This window comes from Geospiza fortis, unplaced genomic scaffold (genome assembly GCF_000277835.1).
Source record: "Geospiza fortis unplaced genomic scaffold, GeoFor_1.0 scaffold206, whole genome shotgun sequence".
Lineage (NCBI taxonomy): Eukaryota > Metazoa > Chordata > Aves > Passeriformes > Thraupidae > Geospiza > Geospiza fortis.
The window spans coordinates 3,170,523-3,189,221 of NW_005054311.1; the positions used below are offsets into that span (position 1 = coordinate 3,170,523).

The 18,699-nt window shown below is 39.6% G+C and overlaps 1 protein-coding gene across 1 annotated transcript in view; it reads right to left on the minus strand.

Annotated features, from left to right (window-relative positions):
* Window positions 1-18,699, minus strand: part of MOCOS (molybdenum cofactor sulfurase) — a 185,185-nt gene that overhangs the window by 116,086 nt on the left and 50,400 nt on the right. Inside the window, exon 4 of the mRNA XM_014312401.1 lies at window positions 6,587-7,225. Within this exon, the coding sequence (XP_014167876.1) occupies window positions 6,587-7,225 (639 nt within the window). The remainder of the gene's footprint in view (window positions 1-6,586; window positions 7,226-18,699) is intronic.

Sequence of the window (18,699 nt, forward strand, 5' to 3'; positions counted from 1 at the left end):
TAATTTGTCCACAGCTGTTGTCTTGAAAAACAGTTATAAAAGTTGTCAGAATTAATTTCTATCACTTAAATGAAAGGACTTTGCCTTTCAGACACAGTGAACAGCTGAGCCCTATGCAGTTCTTCTCAATGACCTCTGACCTCTCACCTCTGCAGGACAGGGTGGCACTGGGAGCTGAGAGGAAGGAAAAGACTTGTTCACTGTCTTGATCCCTGTTCAGGCTTACAAGTCCCCTGTCAGGAGCTGCAACAGGTATGCCAGCTGCAGAAGCCATTCTCATGGTGCAAACAACCCATTAGGAATTAGATGAAGATCCCATCACTTCCAAAGTACCTAATCTGAAATCCATCATTGCTATTTGAAAGAGTGCTTGTTCAGGAAATTCTCCCATAAGTGGCCCTGGAAATTCTCCCATAAGTGGCCCTGGTTGGAGATCTCTAAACATCACAAAAATGCAGAAGCAGCATAGCAAAATGTTTAAACAAAATGTGTTTTTGACAGGGTGATACTTCAGTCCACTTACCACATTAAAGTAATCATGGGCAGATGGCCAGAGTCCTCATGTGTGGAGCCAATGAGCATGTGCCAGACTACAAGGTGAGCTTGCACATAAAGACTGTGCTCTTCTCAGCACAGACCAGGCCCTGAGTGATTTCTCAGCACTATGAAGAGCTTCGGTGGAATAAGCCAGCACTTGTCAGTATATTCTTTCTTTCTAGGCTGACAGAAACAATCATGATAAAGAGATTGCTTCAGGCAGATCGGCTTTATTTGCCAAAGGATTCTCAAGCTGCTGCATACCCACCACCCAGCCTCAGGATTTTGTCTCAGCTCTAGCTCTTGGGACCCTAGCTTTCATCCCTAGCTTTCTGCCTCTATTTTCCATTCCTTGCTTCCTTCCCTTCCCCTCAGCACACACAAACCCAGAATGCACCTGAGGACCCAAACCATGTCAGTATACTCTGCATGTAGAGTATAAGCATGCACAGAGTTGTCCCAGAGATCTCTAGCCACAGCGTCAAGAATAAAGAAACCTGCTGTGGCTAAGTGCAATGTAAAATAGACTACAAAAGTGCGAGTGCTGTTTTGGGATTGTTAAATTATTCAAGCAGCAGAGGCAAGAGTCACTAAAACTTGTCAGGGACAAAGTTGTGTCATCTGGATTTCCAAAGTTTTGAAAATGCATTTGGAAATGAACAACATACAACACCTAATGCTCTAGATATTTCACACTGCTAGACTAAGATGCAGATACCCAATTTACAGATAACACAATAGCTCCTTTTCCCTTAGTCATAAATTCCAGGATGATCAGATTCTGAATAGCACTCCCAGATACAAAAGAAAAATAGGGCAGATGATGAATATTTTATCGCTGAATTCTTGCTATCCATAATCATATTATTTTATTATCTCATGCTGTGCAGAAAAAAAAACCACATGGGAAATGAGGCTAGATTTGTGAATGATAATAGTAATTTTTCAAGCTGTTTGATACAAGAATGAAAATACAATAAACAGGATTTTAAAAGTTGAGATGGGAAGCTTGGCTACTGACATGAAATTGGAAAACATGGAAGTGATTTAAGGGTATTAAAGAAATGTAAAAGAGACTGCAGTACATTAATTTATATAGCAGGAACAACAAAATAAAGTACAAGGAACACCAGCAAAAGCTGTATCTATTAAGAAAAATGTCAACCATTTTGACAGTCTTGGGAAGGAAAGATGGGGATTCCTCTTACATGTTTCCACTTAAGTTTCACCTTGACTTCAAAAAAGCTATTTTCTTGGTACACCGCTCTTGGATTATGTGTGAATAGGGAATACCTTCTGCTAGTGGCACTCAGACACACATATTCAAATCCTCTTTTCCAACGACATTTGCTAGAGTTCAAGTTTCCTTATGAATTACCACATGAAATGACATGTTTTATTTTATTCAAGCCAAATACTAATCACAGACTGTAAAGAACATTTTTAAAAAAGAAGAAAATTAAAAATAGAACCTTTTGGAATTACAAAGACACCTCTAAAGAATCAATGCAGATGGAGCTTGGGAGAAGTGCACAAAATCAATCACAGAAGTACACAGGCTGGAAAGGACCCTTGGGAATCTCAAATCCAGCCTCCAGCATAAAGCATGTCCAGCTGGAGCAGGATGCTCAGGGCTTGCACCAGTTGGGTTTGAATGCCTACAAGGACAGAGGTTCCTTACTGCAATATGGCAGGGATAAAACCTGACTAGAGCTGCTGTTCATGTGACAAATAATGACCCAAATGTTTCAGCCACTAGCAAAGAAATGGAAATGTGGCCCACTGATAAGGTAATAACATTAACTCTGGCTATGGTGACCTGGCATTTCATTTGAAGCGTAGTAGTTCTGTTCCTAACTGCTCTGTCTGCCTGTATTTCATTATTGGGAAAACACAACAAAGCAAAACCCATGGCAGCTAAGAGAAAAAAAAAAAAGAAAAAGGTGATATAGCTTGAATCACATTGATTGAGAATGTCAATGCAAAACATTGTTTTTACTCTTCAAGAAATTTGTCCTCATTCCTGACCTACGTTTGAAAACATCAAGCTTCCCCAGCCAGAACTTTAAGACTTCACAGTTATGGACTGCATCAGTAATGCCCTAAACATGAACTTTTAAATATTGGCTTTTCAAATAACAACCAAAGAATCAGACGATGCCAAGTATAAATATTGACCTATGAACAATGACTTAGACTGTCTGCATGACACTTTTGTGTTTAATGGGAGCTAGTATCCAGCTGTCAGTTTTGATTATTTTAGTTTTAATCCCTCATACCAAAGATTCCACATTGTGTACCCAGCCTTAGAAGTCAATTTCCTTTGTTTCTAACTCTGTAGTAGAAGACAGTTAAAGCAGGCCCTTCTTCTGAACTCAGTAAAAAAGCCCTTGAAACAGTGGGAACCTCAGATACATGAAAGATTTATAATTAGTCAACTTTTGAAAACTCTTGAAAAAGATCAGAAATAGAGTACCCCTCCAGGTTCCCACATACCTTTCCCTTCCTAATTAAAGAAAGTATAAAAGCGGAACTGAGATCTAAAACACATTTCAGATGTTTTCATCTGCTATGCAATCTCAGGAGTCATGTATCAATTACCTCTAGAAAAGCTGCTTGGAAACTAGAGCCTGCCCAGGTGAAATTAAAGGGAGTTTTATCCTTGGCTCGCAGATGATGCAGGAGCACCCTGGGATTCCATGATTTCTATGCCCTGTTATCCTGAATTTCAGTGAGAGTTGCACTTCAAAGTCTTTTTGGTTTGAAAAATCAGAAACAGAGGTCTGAATGACAATGTTTCCCTATTCTTTTTATTTCTATATTAAAAGATTAACTGGACATTCACTGTACCAACATCCAATTCAGAAATAATGCACGGTCTCATCTAAAAAGAGCCAGGTGAATGCAGTCAGCCTCTGCAGAACCCCCCAGCAGCATTCAGGGGTGCAAACACATGAATCATCATTTTGCACACAGTGAAAGGTCAGATATCCACATCATGGGAGATGCAGGGCATCGTGCTTCTGAATACACATCCATAAACAACTGAAAGGAATGAAGGGCTTTTTTTACCACTTCCTCTTTTCACCTCTAGCCTTTCCCAAGGGCTATAATTTTATATATATCTATTTATCAATATATATGTCATATTTGTTAGAATACTGTGTGATAAAGTCCTGGCAGGAAGAGTGAGGCTAGAGAGTTGGTTAAGATTCAAGGGTCATCTATTCCAAGCTTAGGAATGATGCATCTTAATAAAGAGGAAGTCAGGCAAAAATGGCAGGAGGCCGGCATGGATAACAAGGAGTCTCTGAATAAACCGAAACGCAGAAAGGAAGCCTGCAGGGGGTGGAAGCAAAAACAGGTAACCTGGAAGGAATACAGAGGGGTTGTCTGAGCCGCTATACATCAGGCTAGTAATGGTAGAGCCCTGAGAGAATTAAATTTTGACAGAGACATCAAAGGAAGCAAGAAAAACTGTACATTAGTAGTAAAAGGAAGACTGTGGGCTCTCTCCAGAAGGGATCAGGACACCTGGTTACCCAGGATATGGAGAAGGCTTTTATTCAATGACTTTTTTGCCTCTGTCTTGACCAGCAAGTGCTCCAGCCACAGTGCCCAAGTCACAGAATGAAAAGGCAAGAACTGGAGGAATGAGGAAAACTGTAGGAAAAGAACAGATTTGAGACCATCCAAGGAACCTAAGGAAGGTGACTAAGTCCATGACATCCAATGAGATGCATCTGTGGGTCCTGAAGGAACTGGTGGATGAAGTGGCTAAGCCACTTTCCATTATATTTTAGAAGTCATGGAGGCCAGGTGAAGTTCCCACTGACTGGAATCCCCACTTTTAAAAAGGGATGAAAGGAATACCTGAGGAGCTACATGTTGGTTAGTCTCACCTTGGTGCTCAGCCAGATCATGGAGCAATCACACTGGAAATTATGCTAAGGCCCATGTTAAATAAGAAGGTGATTTCTGCCAGCCAACATGGTTTCACCAAGGGCAAACCATGTCCAACATATTTGGTGGCCTATTACGATGGTGCTACAGCTTTGGTGAATAAGGGACAAGCAAGTGACATCACCTACCTGGACTTTTGGAAAGCACTTGACACTGTCTTGCATGACACCCTTGCTCCTAAACTTAACAGGCATGGGTTTGACCACTCAGTGGCTAGACAATGATATGCAAAGAGCTGCCACCAATAGCTTGATGTCCTAGCGGAAAGCCGTGAAAAGAGGTGTTCCTCAGGGGTTGATATGGGGACTGGCACTGTTCACCTTTGTCAACGATGTAGGCAGTGGAATTGAGTGCAGTCTCCGTAAGTTTGCCAGTGTCACCAAGCAGTGTGTTGCAGTTGACACACTGGAGGAAAAGGATGCCAGAGGGCCCTTGGCAGGCTTGAGAGGTGGACCTGTGTGAATATCATAAATCTCAACAATGCCAGAAGGTCCTGCACATGGGTCAGGGCAATCCCAAACACAAATACAAGCTGGGTGGAGAGTGAACTGACATCAGCCCTGGGGAGAAGGACTTGGATGTGTTGATTGATGAGAAGCTCAACATGACCCAGCAATGCGTCATGCGTGCTGGCAGCCCAGAAAGCCAACCATGTCCTGGGATTCATCCAGAGCAGCGTGGCCAGAAGGTTGAGGAGGGGATACTGCTCCTCTGCTCTGCTCTCATGAGACCCCCCCCCGGAGTGCTGGATCCAGCTCTGAGGCACCCAACATAGAAAGGAAATGGACCTGTTTGAGTGAGTCCAGAAGAGGGTCATGAAAATGCTCAGAGGACTGGAGTACCTCTCTTACAAAGACAGGCTGAGAGAGCTGGGGCTGTTCAGCATGGAAAAGAGAAGGTTCAGGGAAGACCTTACAGCAGTCTCCCTTACCTGAAGGAGGCCTGCAAGAGATCTGGAGAGAGACTTTTTACAAGGGTGTATACTGACAGGACAAAGGGAAATTCAAATGGAAAGGGGGAAGGTTTAGATTAGATATGAGAAAGAATTTTTTTACTGTGAGAGTAGTGAGGCAGTGGAAAAGGTTGCCCAGAGAAGTTCCTCAATGCCTCATCCCTGCAAGTGTTCAAGGCCAGGCTGGAGTGGCCTCTGAGTAATCTGGTCTAGTGGAAGGTGTCTGGGCCCACAGCAGGGGGCATGGAACCAGACAATCTTTAAGGTCCCTTCCAACACAAACTCTTCTATGATCCTGTGACGAAATGCTGATCTCTAGCATTTCCTTTGTGCAAATGTGAGACAGGAAGACCCTTAACTGCAAGTTGTTGCTGACATGAAGGAGAGGGGCAGAGAGACCAAGCATCACTAAGAGTGGCACTTCAGCATGTTCAGGAACTAGTGAAGCTTACCTTACTTCAGTGTGTTCAGGAACTTAAGGTGAAGCTTACCTTATTGCCCTGCATTTTCTTATGTATGTATGTTTGACCCCCTTTAGGTGTTCTCTATTTTCTGTAGCAGAGCTTCAGAGCTACATCAGAACCTCAGCCAAGGAATAAGAGCATCGCAAGTATTCGTTGTGGGCAATGTATTTTACAGGACTTGTTATTCTGATAAAGCTTGTCTTGAAGGTAAAGCACTGCACATTTCCAGTGAAATACTTAGAACTAACTTTGCAATTTCACTGAGGGTAGTTACACTGTGTGATCAACCTTGCTCTGGCTGCTCTGCGTGAGGAGCTTCAAAACCAATCAAGTTTCGACTGAGGTACCTTAAATACAATTAAAAAATGCATGGATTGACCTTTATGTCACTGAATGAAGCCTAAAATGTCACAGAATGAAGCCTTATATTTTTAGCAGTTTTGACAAACTAGATCAGGAAAGGGAGGTAGATATTTCAGATTATATTCTTTAGCTAGGAAAAAAGATTAATAAGACAAACTGAGTCAGATGTGAGATACCTATCCAACTGCATAAAAAGAACATGCACCACAGCCCAGTGCATATGCCAAGCCTGAGACATTTGTCTGATGCAAATAGTATCAGCAAAAAATCAAAAGCAAAAAAATTGTTTTGTTAAACAAAGTCTTACCTTTCTGCTATGGATTTCCTGGGGGAATAAAAATCCTCTCCTGCAAGGTAGGCAGCTGCAGTTCCACCTCCAAAATAAGTTTTCCTCAAGAGCGGAGCAATCCTGTTGTTTACCAATAATGCTCCTAAACCAGTTGGGAATCCAAAGATTTTATAAAATGAGATGGGGATAAAGTCAGCTGGGTGAACTCCCAGGTCTAATGGAGAAGTGCTCAAATACGAGGCTGCATCTAGTAGAACAAACCACTTCCCTGGTAGTTTGATGGGGCAGAGTCTTCCAGATTTTATGTCCTGTATCCATGAAAGGGGATATTTGGTACCAGAGAAATTGCTCTGAGCTGGGTAAGAGAATAGATGAGGTGTTGTGCAGTTTTGTTCTTCAGCTGGTAACCTGCTTTTTGCTACCAAAATTTCCTTTGGTTTTATTGGAACAGACAAGACATTCATTGAAGCAGTTATGCCTCTCATACCAACCACAGATGTGTGGCTATCAGTTAGGTAACAAAATCGACTGCTGGGCTGCTTTGTGCCTTCAGGTATCCAAGGGAATGATTCTGCTATCAGTTTGAGTGCAGCTGTGCATCCAGATGTGAAAATGATGGTGTAATCCTCAGCAGTAGTGTGAAAGTGTTGCAATATTCTGAAAAATAAAAAGAAAAATATCTATTTATTTTCAGATTTTTGTTTTTTATTGCTGTGTGATGTATTTTGGCATTCCTCACCATAAATTCTACTCTGACATCAGATATGAATAGAAGTAGACAAGTTTTGCCAAACAGTACAATAAACTTCAACAAGGGTACCTGAATCATTCTGCCCACAAGAGACTCTTTTCAGTGCTGAAGTGAACGTGGCTGTGTTCTTAAGAAGCCAATTTGCCTGGCTCCAAATAGAATGGCCAGTCTGGTCCCTCAGTGGGATCAGAATCAAGCCTGTATATAATTAAAATTACACTGTCCTTCAGAGAGACCAGTTTTATTTGCAAACTGTGAGGGTTTTCAGTTTACAAAATATTTAGAGCAAACAAAATATGTTTCAGTTAAGATAATCTACTTAAGTAGTGGACATCCAAATTAAGGGTCACAGTATTCAACAGGGAAACCTTAGCAAACAGCTTTGCTCCTTGCTTGTGTTATTAACAATAGAAACAGAAGGCAGCAAGAAGCAACCACACATTTCCATGGGCCTTATGCACATAAAGCTGTAATCTCTGTACTCCACAAAGGTAGCCCAAACCAGAAGAAATCTGATGTTTTCCAATGAGCCAGACTATGAAAGCAAACTGGTCTTGGGAGGCATGTCTGTGCTAGACATTCTTTGATGTCTTGACAGCACCTTGCTGGCTCTAAACTACCTTTTGTGAACACCATCTAACACAGATGTGGTACCCATGCTAGGCTGTGCATCTACTAGAGCTTTGCAGTGTGCAAGATGAATCTTTTCAGAGGTTGAGGAACAGCTTCAATTCAGTCATCTTTCTCACCTTTTTCACCTGATGGACTTTCTCTGAATTAACTTTATAAAACTCCTACAAAAATAAACAGAAAGTGTAACAAACATCTGAGAGACATCCACTTTAGTGAATAAAGCAAAACAAAGAAAATTGAACCAGAGCATACATGTTACTGCTCAGAAATGCTTTCCAAGCAGCTGGCATTTGATCTGTTGAATTCCAAGATAAAGACCATCATTTAGAGTCTATGAACTCTGGTTCCCAATGTGTATCATTAAAAGTTTGCATGTTTTATACAACAGGATATTCCCTTGCTAGAAGAGGAAGAAAATGAAGATTGTAGTGCATTTAAATATAAGTTGCACAAAAGATTTATGTGACAAATTCAAGTTAAAAATCCTGAAACATAGGACAGTGGTGAAATTCGTTAAAATTTTATTCATCCAGTCTAAAACACAAATGCTACAGGCAAATGGTTTTAGAGCTGGGTGGTGGGTGCAGCAGTCAAATATTAAACCCTGGAAAAGAAACAATTGCGATGGCTTTGATGATTTGCACTAAAAAAAACTACCTTTAAAAGGCCTAATGAAATGATATTATGAATACTTTTCTCAGCTGAAGAAAACTCTTAAGGTACTGCAAAGTACAGGATGCAACAGATGGATTCATAGGCCCAAATGAGACTTGACTTTCTACAGAACTTAAATTTTTGAAAACTGATGCAAATGGTAGGTATTTTATGTCTTCTGGAAATGAAGAAAAAACTGCAACTCTTCTAAAGAAGCAGGTCATGGATTTAGGCTTTAAACATTCCAAGAAACCATTCAAAGAATTCATAAGAATCTCTCTGAAACAGACGTGCCAGGGGATAGTTGCTGCAAGCATTCTCAGGACATAATTTTTAAAGACCGTCTTCATAGAAACCAAATTTTCCACTAGAGTTTAGAAACCACATAAGGGCTGAAGACAGGAACAGACTTTTTTGTATTGGGTATTGAGGTGACAGCCTGCCTCATTCATTGCTGCAACCTGAATCACTCCCCTTTCCCCCTGCACAGAGCTGTGCAGCCTTTCCCTCCACTTCCTGCTTTGCAGCCTGAAGCACGTGTATGTCACATAGGACACCTGAAATCCTTAACCCAGGTGGCTCCAGGGCTAACTCTCAGAACCATGCCCTGAATTTCAGTCCTGATATCATTCTGCCTTTATTCTTCTTTCCTTATATTTACCCAGATACAGAAAAGGTGGAAAGCAGAAAAAGCAAAAGTCCTAATTTAGTCTTCAGGGACAGAGAAGGAAAGCATTATACTTCTGTTTTTAGGGGAAAGGAATGGTGGAAAGTGGATTAGAAAAGAAGTTAGGTCTTTGTGGTTATGGGCATCATTTTTTATGCATTATCTGATGTGGCTTATTTTTGTATGCCCTACAGTCATATAGGACAGATTTTGGAATCATCACACTGATATAAACAAAACTGCAAAAAGGTTGCGCAATTCTGAGAAAAATCAACTACAACAACAACAAAGTATCCAACTTGGTCAATTTTACCTCTTGAGCTGTAGGACAATTATGTGTTCACATGTATGTGTACACACAGAATACATTTTGAGTGAAAAACTTGGTGATAGGAGCAAGTTCTTGATACGTAACATCTTTTCATAAGAGTCAGCTAACAAGAGCAACAACAAAAAGCAAGCTGAAGGCTGTTATCAAGTCTGCTCCTCTTTTACTCTCAAAATTTCTCTGTTCTTCTCCCCACCTAGCCTCTTTGTGCCACATGGGCTCAATGCAAGGTGAGACAGACTGGGTAAAAAGTGAAATTTTGCATAAGGATAGCACCTGGAGTTCTCCACTGGAATTGTACTTGCTTACCACAGTATTTAATTTGACCAAAAAACTATAAATGGGTATAGCTGGAATGCAACAATGGTGGAATGGGATTTAATAACGGGATGTTGTCATCCAACCACGAAAATCAGAGCCAGTGAGTACTTTTATTAAACATTTTCAGAATTCTACAAAACAATAAATACTATTTTGGATTGTTTAGGCTCACAAATAGTGACAGCTCTATGTTTAATTCATAAATGAGTGAGACAAAGCTCATTGGTATTTTAAGTATATTTAGTTTTAGTTCATTCAAATTCAGAAATAGCAGAACAGTTCTGAAATAAAATCTCTGACACAACACTGTTGTATTATCTATTCAGTTCAGTACCAAAAATTGACTTTCACATGAAAAAAAAATCAAGCTTTATGGCTAATTTTTAGAAGTCTCCAAATAAATTAGAGGCTTTGGTTTTTTTTAAAGCTATTTCAGTTCCTAGAGTTAGAGAAGCAACCAACTTACATTTCTAATTTACTTAGATAGGAAATAGATGCTTTGGTGAGTCAAATTAGCTACCTATTGAATTTTGAGTCTCCAAATGCCTTATAAAATTGCTATGACTCCAGTACTAGCAAAAGAGGTGGAATTTTTCTGGTCAGACTTACATTTTGATTGAACCATTTCTAACCTTGAAAAAAAAATAAGGCAATAGCAATAAGTTCAGGGAATTTTCTTCTCCAGAATGACTTCTGACATGCAGACCAGAAAAGCTGCAAGAACCTCAGAATAAGGTTTATAAAACGAATACCACAAACTCTTGAACTAGAGCAGCACTGCCAAGACAAAATCAGCGTACTCAGGGATAAAAAACTGCAGTATGTCTCAATGACTTCTGCAGCCCACAGTCCTACATCCTCTGTTTTGACATGGATATTGGGAAGCACTGGCTATTACACACAAAATTCCTAATGCTGCCTGTCTTTGTGCAAGACATTCCCCATTACAGTGAAATGCAGTACACCTTTATTACACTCCAGAAAGATTTATAGCCGTATATAAGGTCGCCGTTGGCAGCAGGACTAAATGCTTGCAGTGGAAAACTGATAACTTGATCTACTACAGCTGACAGCTGCAAAGAGCAGTAGCATTTTATAGTATTACAAATTCCCACTTTTCAAAGGACTCTTTGGAAGAAACGACTAAGAGGGTAATTGTTTCATGAAACCTATGGATACTACTGTGCCATCACTTGTGACAGGGCAGAAAGGCTGAGGAACCAGTCCCTTACCGCCAGGCTGGAAAGCTGAGGGAGGAAGCTGCAAGCTCCATCTTTGCAGGATATTGAAGGCCCACCATGAGCAGCCACCTCTCCTCCTTGTCTTCTCAATGTCTCCAGGAGCACAGATTGTGACATAGATCATGCAACCTGTCCAGAGAGAAGGCACTGAAAATGCCCTCAACTTGACCACACTTCCCTCTGTGTGCTTCTATTCTGAGACCTCTACTAGCTGGTGTATAATCATTTCTAAAAGTTGCCAGGAGAGTTTTGTATCTTTACAACAAGAGCTGAGCCAAAATGCCTTTCCTCTTCAAAGCACACATTGGCAAAGAAAGTCAATTTTCAACCCAACCAAGCCTGCTGTCTTATTTTATACACTTCATACACACAAAATTAGTAATGAGTTTTATACTTAAAGATTTCTATAATCAAGTCACATATTTAGATGGAATAGTCACATTTTCTAACTTATCTAATCCAAAAGCCCAAACTAATAATTTAATTAGAACTATCACTCCATAGTGCCACTGGCAGCTCTGCAGAAGGTAAAGAACACTATTTGTTCAGCTACCCTTGGGACACAGTGACACCCAAAGTCAGATGAAAGAGATGCTCTCCAAAACTGCTGCCTGGCTGCCCTTCCCTCATGCAAGAAGCCCCATGTTCCTCCTTGCCATCAGCTCTTTGTAGCTTTCAACAGATCAGTAGCAAACAAACTTATTCCCATACTACACCATTTCCATTACAGCCTCCCAAAATTCAGTTCACTGACATGGCTTTTATTCCATGCTGCTAGGCTTAAAATACTTCTAAAATATGTTATACATCAGTTTCTCTCTATACAAATCTATCTTTTGAAAACAGCTGTAAAAAGCTGAAAAACAACTTACATTGTTAGGTTTTCTTCCCTCCATACTTTAATTCCAATTGATGCAAACATTTCTATCTCTAGTTAGCAATATCAAATCTGGCCAAGGAGTTTGTAGTTTATATGATTTATATTTGTATTCACAATTTTATTTATATTGTATGAGTTTCATAAATGTGAGTACAATGATTCTCTAGTCAGTAGCTGATCTATATAAAAAACCCTTATAAAAATTTACATATGGCCATTTCAATAGGAGATTCAGACTCAAAGACAGAAGCATAGTTACCTATTCAAGTTTAGGTAGTACTTCATAAAGGAAACTTTTCAGCTGCACATTTACATCTATTTTTTTTTTTAATTTTAGCATTTTTTTCAGTGTCATGCTACCCAGATTCACAAACCCAGTTTAGACAGATGCTTACCTTGGGCCTTAGATATATCATCATATTGTTTTCTGCTTTATGGAAACTCTGAAAAAATGTAACGTGCTATTGTTTAATGAATAGGTTTTGTAAGAATTAAATTTAAAAATTACTTCAAAGTCAGAAAATATTTTTGTTTTATTTTGTTTAAATGTATTTTTCTAAATTTAAATTCTGTAACTGGCATTTTAAGCCTTTCTGCACAGAAGTGCAAGTTGAAATAGACAGTGGCTGAATCTATATTTCTGGGTAAGAGTGTTTTAACATTCCCCATTTATTAATCAAGAGTCAGATGCAGCTAGCAAAGTCAATGGAAAAACTCCCACCAACTTCAGTGAGAGCTCCTAAGGTCTTGTAAACTCCTGTACCTGTTACAGGCACTTTCAAGCTTAACCCCTGCTTTCAGACTTAACTTCACATGCAGCTGTACATATTTTCCTCTCTACATATACAGAGAAAAAAGGAAAAGAAAGTGTGGCTATCCTCATTCAAGCCATCACAGAAGGATACCACAGAAAATGTTCCAGTTTACGAATTAAGACAGGCTTTGCAGGTAGGAAATATTTTATATCTTATTTCATCAAGACAAGGTCTAAATCCAGTATGTCACAGCACCAAGTTATATTCTTATTGTCAATTCTGAATTCAAATAAAAGCAAACTGAAATCTATAAATTCTTTAAAGAATCAAATATATTCAAGTAAGAAAAAATTTACCTAGCCTGTCTCCCTTCAGCAAAACATAACTTAATGTTTTAAGTTTATTTCTTTATTTCATAACTTTATTTCATAACTATTATTTCATAACTTTATTTCTTCTTACAGCAATGTTTTCATCAGAAATCTATAGCATATAATCTGCAACCTGGGCAGCTAATCCAGTGGAGATCCACCAAAGTGAAGGATTTCCCCACGGATTAACAACAGCATGAGAATGAGCAGTGGGATAAATAATCTTTTACAGTTCTCTCTCAAAGTTTCCTCACTCAGCCCCCTTTTCTGTTTCAGTTTTCTTTCTCATTCTGACAGTGCACAAATTTAGATTTTTCAGAGTACATGCTAACTGTGAAATACCGGCACACTGCCTTGTTTATCCTCAGTAGTTACATACACATAAACTTCTTTTCTGACCATTTTACTTGAAAGGCACTCATTCTGAACCCAGTTTCATCTCATTACTGCTTGTAGAAGAGTGATTAGCATCCTACCCATCAACATGACTGCTGTTTATTTGCTCCCTGGAGACAAAAAACATTATTAGATGGAATGCACCTCATAAGTTTCACTTGGCATGGGCAGGTGATGAAAAAATCCCCCCTTCTATTGGAAAGCATTACTTTCTGTAGGCATTCACACCCAGCCATCTGAATTGAAGCATTATAATCCCTTACACTCATTTGCCTGTCCAGTTCACTGGAGACACACTGTGGAAACACCAATTTGGTCACAAAGGGTCATAGTCAATCCTCACCCAACAAATCCCTCTCCAGCTGCGCCAAGCTGGCAGCTCAGTAGAATGCCTGGAGTTTCCCTCACACAACAGTTTTAGAAGAGCAGGGCCTCTTTAGTGCCCACAAAACATCTTCCTGCAGGAAAAGATGCTTTGATGAACAAAGCCTATGAGAAGCACACACCCTGACTGAGAGGTGTTGACCCTCATTACTCATTTCAAAGTGCACATCCAGAAGGTGTTCAGTGTCACACCTGGCACCCTGTCAGAGTAAGCTACAAATAAGGGTGGTATTATGGCTCTGCATGTAATCAAAAGAGCAAAACAGTCAGAAGGACTCATAAAATCCACAAAATCCGATGCTGCAAGTGCCCTGTTGGTACAGTTTGTTCTAACACACAACTGTATGTCCTCTCACTGACAGAAATCTCTAATGCCTGTAACTTTCTAAAAGTGGCAGAAACCCCTGGCTAACTGTTTTCTTTGAAATTAACTGTTATTTTTCTGTGTAGAGAGGGAAGATCAATAGCTATATGATTTTAAAATCACTTTGTGGCTATTTTTTCTGAGTAAGACCAGCCAGATCTGTTTACTTCAGGACTTGAACAAGTGCCAAAGATTAGTAAAAACACCCATGAAAACCTAGTATTTTCATTAATTACAACACAAATGACTGATAATTTAACCATAGGTTCTTTAATGGAAAATTCACCACCTGGTATTCAAGTAACCAGGAAAGAAATGTAAAAAAATAACCCATATTTTAGGCAACCATTTAAGGAGGACTAGCCATAAACATCAAAAAAGTCATGAAAAAACATTTCAAACTGTATTTGCACAAACTAATTGCCCAACTGAAAAAATAAAAATTAAAATGAATCAGGTTTTAAATCATTCATGTCTTAGAATTCAAGCTATTTCTGCAGCAAATCTTAGGAGTCACTAGGAGGAAGCAAAGTTAAAAACAAACACAGGAAGGCTTTGTGCATGGACTAGCACATCACCTCAGCTGGTGGTCTAGGCAATTCCACCACAAGATCTTTTCAACATAATATTTTCTTCATAAGTTACACCAAACACCTGAAATCACTGTATTTTCCTCTTACCTAGCACAGACCATAAATTTCATATTTAGGCATCCCCCGAACAGAAACAAACACAACAAGATTTGCTTCAATGGTGAACATTCAAGACAGCACAATACCAGCCAGAGGTGCATTTCTACCACGAATATGTGCAATATCCTATAAACAGGCTACAGGAACAAATTAAAGGGTGTGCATATGGAAATTCTTATCACCGTAAGACATCTACACTGTGGAGACCAGAGCAAATCCCTCTTTAGTGCCACCCAAAGACCACAGGCTCTGCATCAAGAAGCTCATCTGACCTAAGCCAGAGGTCTGCCTTAGGCTAGGGTGTCTCACCTTGGACATTTCCAAATCCTTCCACTGTATGCCAAAGGCATCAAAATACCTTGTGCACCATACACAGCTATGCTCACCCAGCTTAACCTCAGTATCTTTGGAAGTGCAAACATCCCTGTTCCCAATCTTACTTAGTAAGCTCTGATCTCTGACATTTCCACATGTTCTGAGCTCCTGCTGGGAGACTCAGCGTTGCAGTGTTGAATTAATGCTCCTGCTGCCAGCAAGCATCACTGCCACAAGGCCTGCATACCTGCCACAGAGATATTTGCTGGTAACTGGTCAGAAGTTACTGCACATTTTCTTTTCTGATTCTTGGAAACTGGAGCATAACTCTTGGCTATTTTCAGCAGCACAACAAATAAGAATTTGTAAAGGTTTTTTCAGAAAAAAAAACCAACGCGCTTAGGTGTTCTCATGGTTCCATACTCTCAAGTTTTCACACCGGCTAACCTTTTAAGTAATGTCAGATAAGAAATTAAATACTCTTCACTGTGCTAAAAAAACCTTATAAGCTAGCCTCTTTTTTTCCTTAAATAACATACCATTGTTTTCAGTCTTTTTTAAACATTATTCTTTGTTTAACTTTCATTTAGTGGAATTGTTTCCAGATCAGATTTGGCCTTTAAACTGTGTACATCTGTGATCTCTTCAGACATGGTTTGTTTTTTCTTCTGTAGTAGTTTTGTAGCCATTTAAAAAACTACAACAATTTTTTCCTGAAACATATGTCACATACCCCAGACATTCTGACACTGGCCAATCTCTTTTTCCTGTAGGTGCCAGAGAATGGGCATGTGACAATGAGTCCATGACTGGTTTACAAAATGGATTTGCTGTCAAGTAAGCTTGACTTGCACGTTTCCTGATATTTTAGACTGTAAGCCATGAGTAATGAAGCACAGCTGCAAAAGTATAACCCAGCAGCTCTCACACTCTCCAGCAACAGTTTGGCTTATTCTGTGGTGTTTGAGTCACGCACAGGCATATGCTCACTGAGTCTGCCATTACTTATTTAGCCTTTTTAGGCTGGTGTTGCCTGGGACTAAGGTAGGTTTGAAATGCAGAAGGAGAGCAGGTGTGTAGACAAGCGTGTGCATCTCCCACATACCAGAGTTTCTCTACATCTGCTCCAAGCAAGTCCATCCCTGAGCCTCCTGAGGGCCAGGGATCTAAGCACAATAGCTGTGACAAGATGCATGGGTCCCCAGCACTCCCACATGGCTAACAATCTTCTTCCACCATCTTCCATCAGAAGGTTGAGGAGTCAATCACTCTGACTTGTGCTTATCAGAAAATGGATATACTTGAATCTGTAGCTTGTGAAGAATATAGCTGCTGACCTCCCTGGTAGGATTGATAATGGGACCTTGGAAAATGCTAAAGATAGATTCTGAAAATGTTAGGCTTTGTGTTTTCTCAGATCAGTGCATTCACGTAAGCAGTATGATAAATGATATAATTGTTAGATGTGATGATTGTTGAGTAATTAAATATAATTATTATATAATCATAGGAAGAATCATGAGAAACTACACTGGGAACTTAAGAGAGCTATGTTTAGCTAAAAATCTATGTATACAATAGAACAATATAAGTTTAATAATTAACATGTAAGTTATATAATGATAGAATATAAAAACCCGTTCCTCTTGAATGTATGGTGGGATCAGATCTGAGGCGAAAGCGCCCCTGATTCCCAGAGCTCTTAATAAAAGCACCTACATATAATTGCCTGTGTGATTATATGTCTCCGCACGCTAACAGGATGAGCCTCTTGTAAGACATCTTCCCAATGCTGACATCTATTTGATAGTTTCTACTCCAATTCCTGCTCTGAAACCAGGCCTTGATCCTAATCTTGAAACACATCAACTACAAATAAAGTATGATCACATCAGAGATCACATATGCATTGCCAATTCTTTAATATTAATACGTTTCTCTGGAGTAATTGCAAAACACAACACAAAAGGAAACAAAGACAAAACGCTTTCATGTCAAAACGAGTCAACTACATAAAATGTACCCATAGTGGTGATGAAGTACTCTGGTTCCAAATTCCAGAAGCTCAGAAATTGATTGTTTCCAGTATAAACCCTTGGAACCACTTCTACAATGTATTGTCACAGTGTGATTGATGGTCTAACTACAAAAAAGCATCAGACCCCCTTCCAGAGCTTTCTTGCTCAAAAGGCAAAAGAATTATGAAGAAAGGATAAATTTTTGCATTTCATAAAAGGCCTGTAGAGTGAGTTCACATTTACTTGAAAAATGTGGCCCAGAACTTTGGAGGTACTTAGGTGCTTAACAGGGAATTACATGATTTTGTGAATCTGGGTCTCAGTTACTATGGTGACAGCATTTGGTAAATGCTTACAAATATATAGGCCTTATTTCATCAAGGGTAGTTCTTCAAGTATTGTGCTTTTGTCTGGAAATTACTTTAGATGAAGATGTTGATCTGAAATCACCTCAGTCTGCTTTCAAAATACAGAGGACTTACATAAATCTATTTATGTATTTCAACAGTATTTTACTTTACATGGCATAGTATCCCAGCAAATTTGGACTTATCCTCAATAGCAGTCTGTACTTCATCTTGCTGTGGGGGAAAAGCCACAAGTGAAGCCTGGAAGACAGCTGGCCACCATTAATTTGCCATTTGTTTTTCATGTGATGTGATGTCCCACTTCAGCAGCATAGCTCTGATTCTGCTTCCTAGGAAGAGCATTGAAGCATTTTACACAAAGCTGCAGACACTTCCTCAAGGGTAGTGACAATAGTATGAAGAGAACAGCCAGTAAGTCTTGGCACATGAACTCCTGAAACCTGCAAGGTTCATACTTTGGTAAAACACTGGACTACCTTATTGCTTGAGAGTTAGAAACAACACAGTATCACAAATTCTTAGTGAAACCATCTTGGTGACTATAATTACAGAAATACTCAAGAGTGCAACGCTTTTCTGCTTGTTTGATGCATGCTGTTCTCACATTCTTGTGTTGGCTCAGACAGCCCCAAGATTTCCCAGAAACTATGAATGGATGTTTCCTCACTCGGGGAAACATCATTTCTGCCTGTCAAGGCTCTCTTCATTCACCTTAAATTCTGACAATTGAGCTTCCAGTGCTCCTGGCAGTTGACAGAGAAACTGTTTGACACATGATGGATGCAACAAGGCATAAATGGCTGTTGAGGGATAGCCTTAAAACAAAGTTGGTGGCAATCTACAACAGCAGGGAAAAAGGAACAATAAGAGCATTTTAAGGAGTTCACAAGTGACATTTTTAGAATCATAAAATAAAAGCAGCTGACCGGAAACTTAAAACCCATAGGTTCACAAAACATCCATATAAAAGCCATTGCTTTATTAATTGAAGAC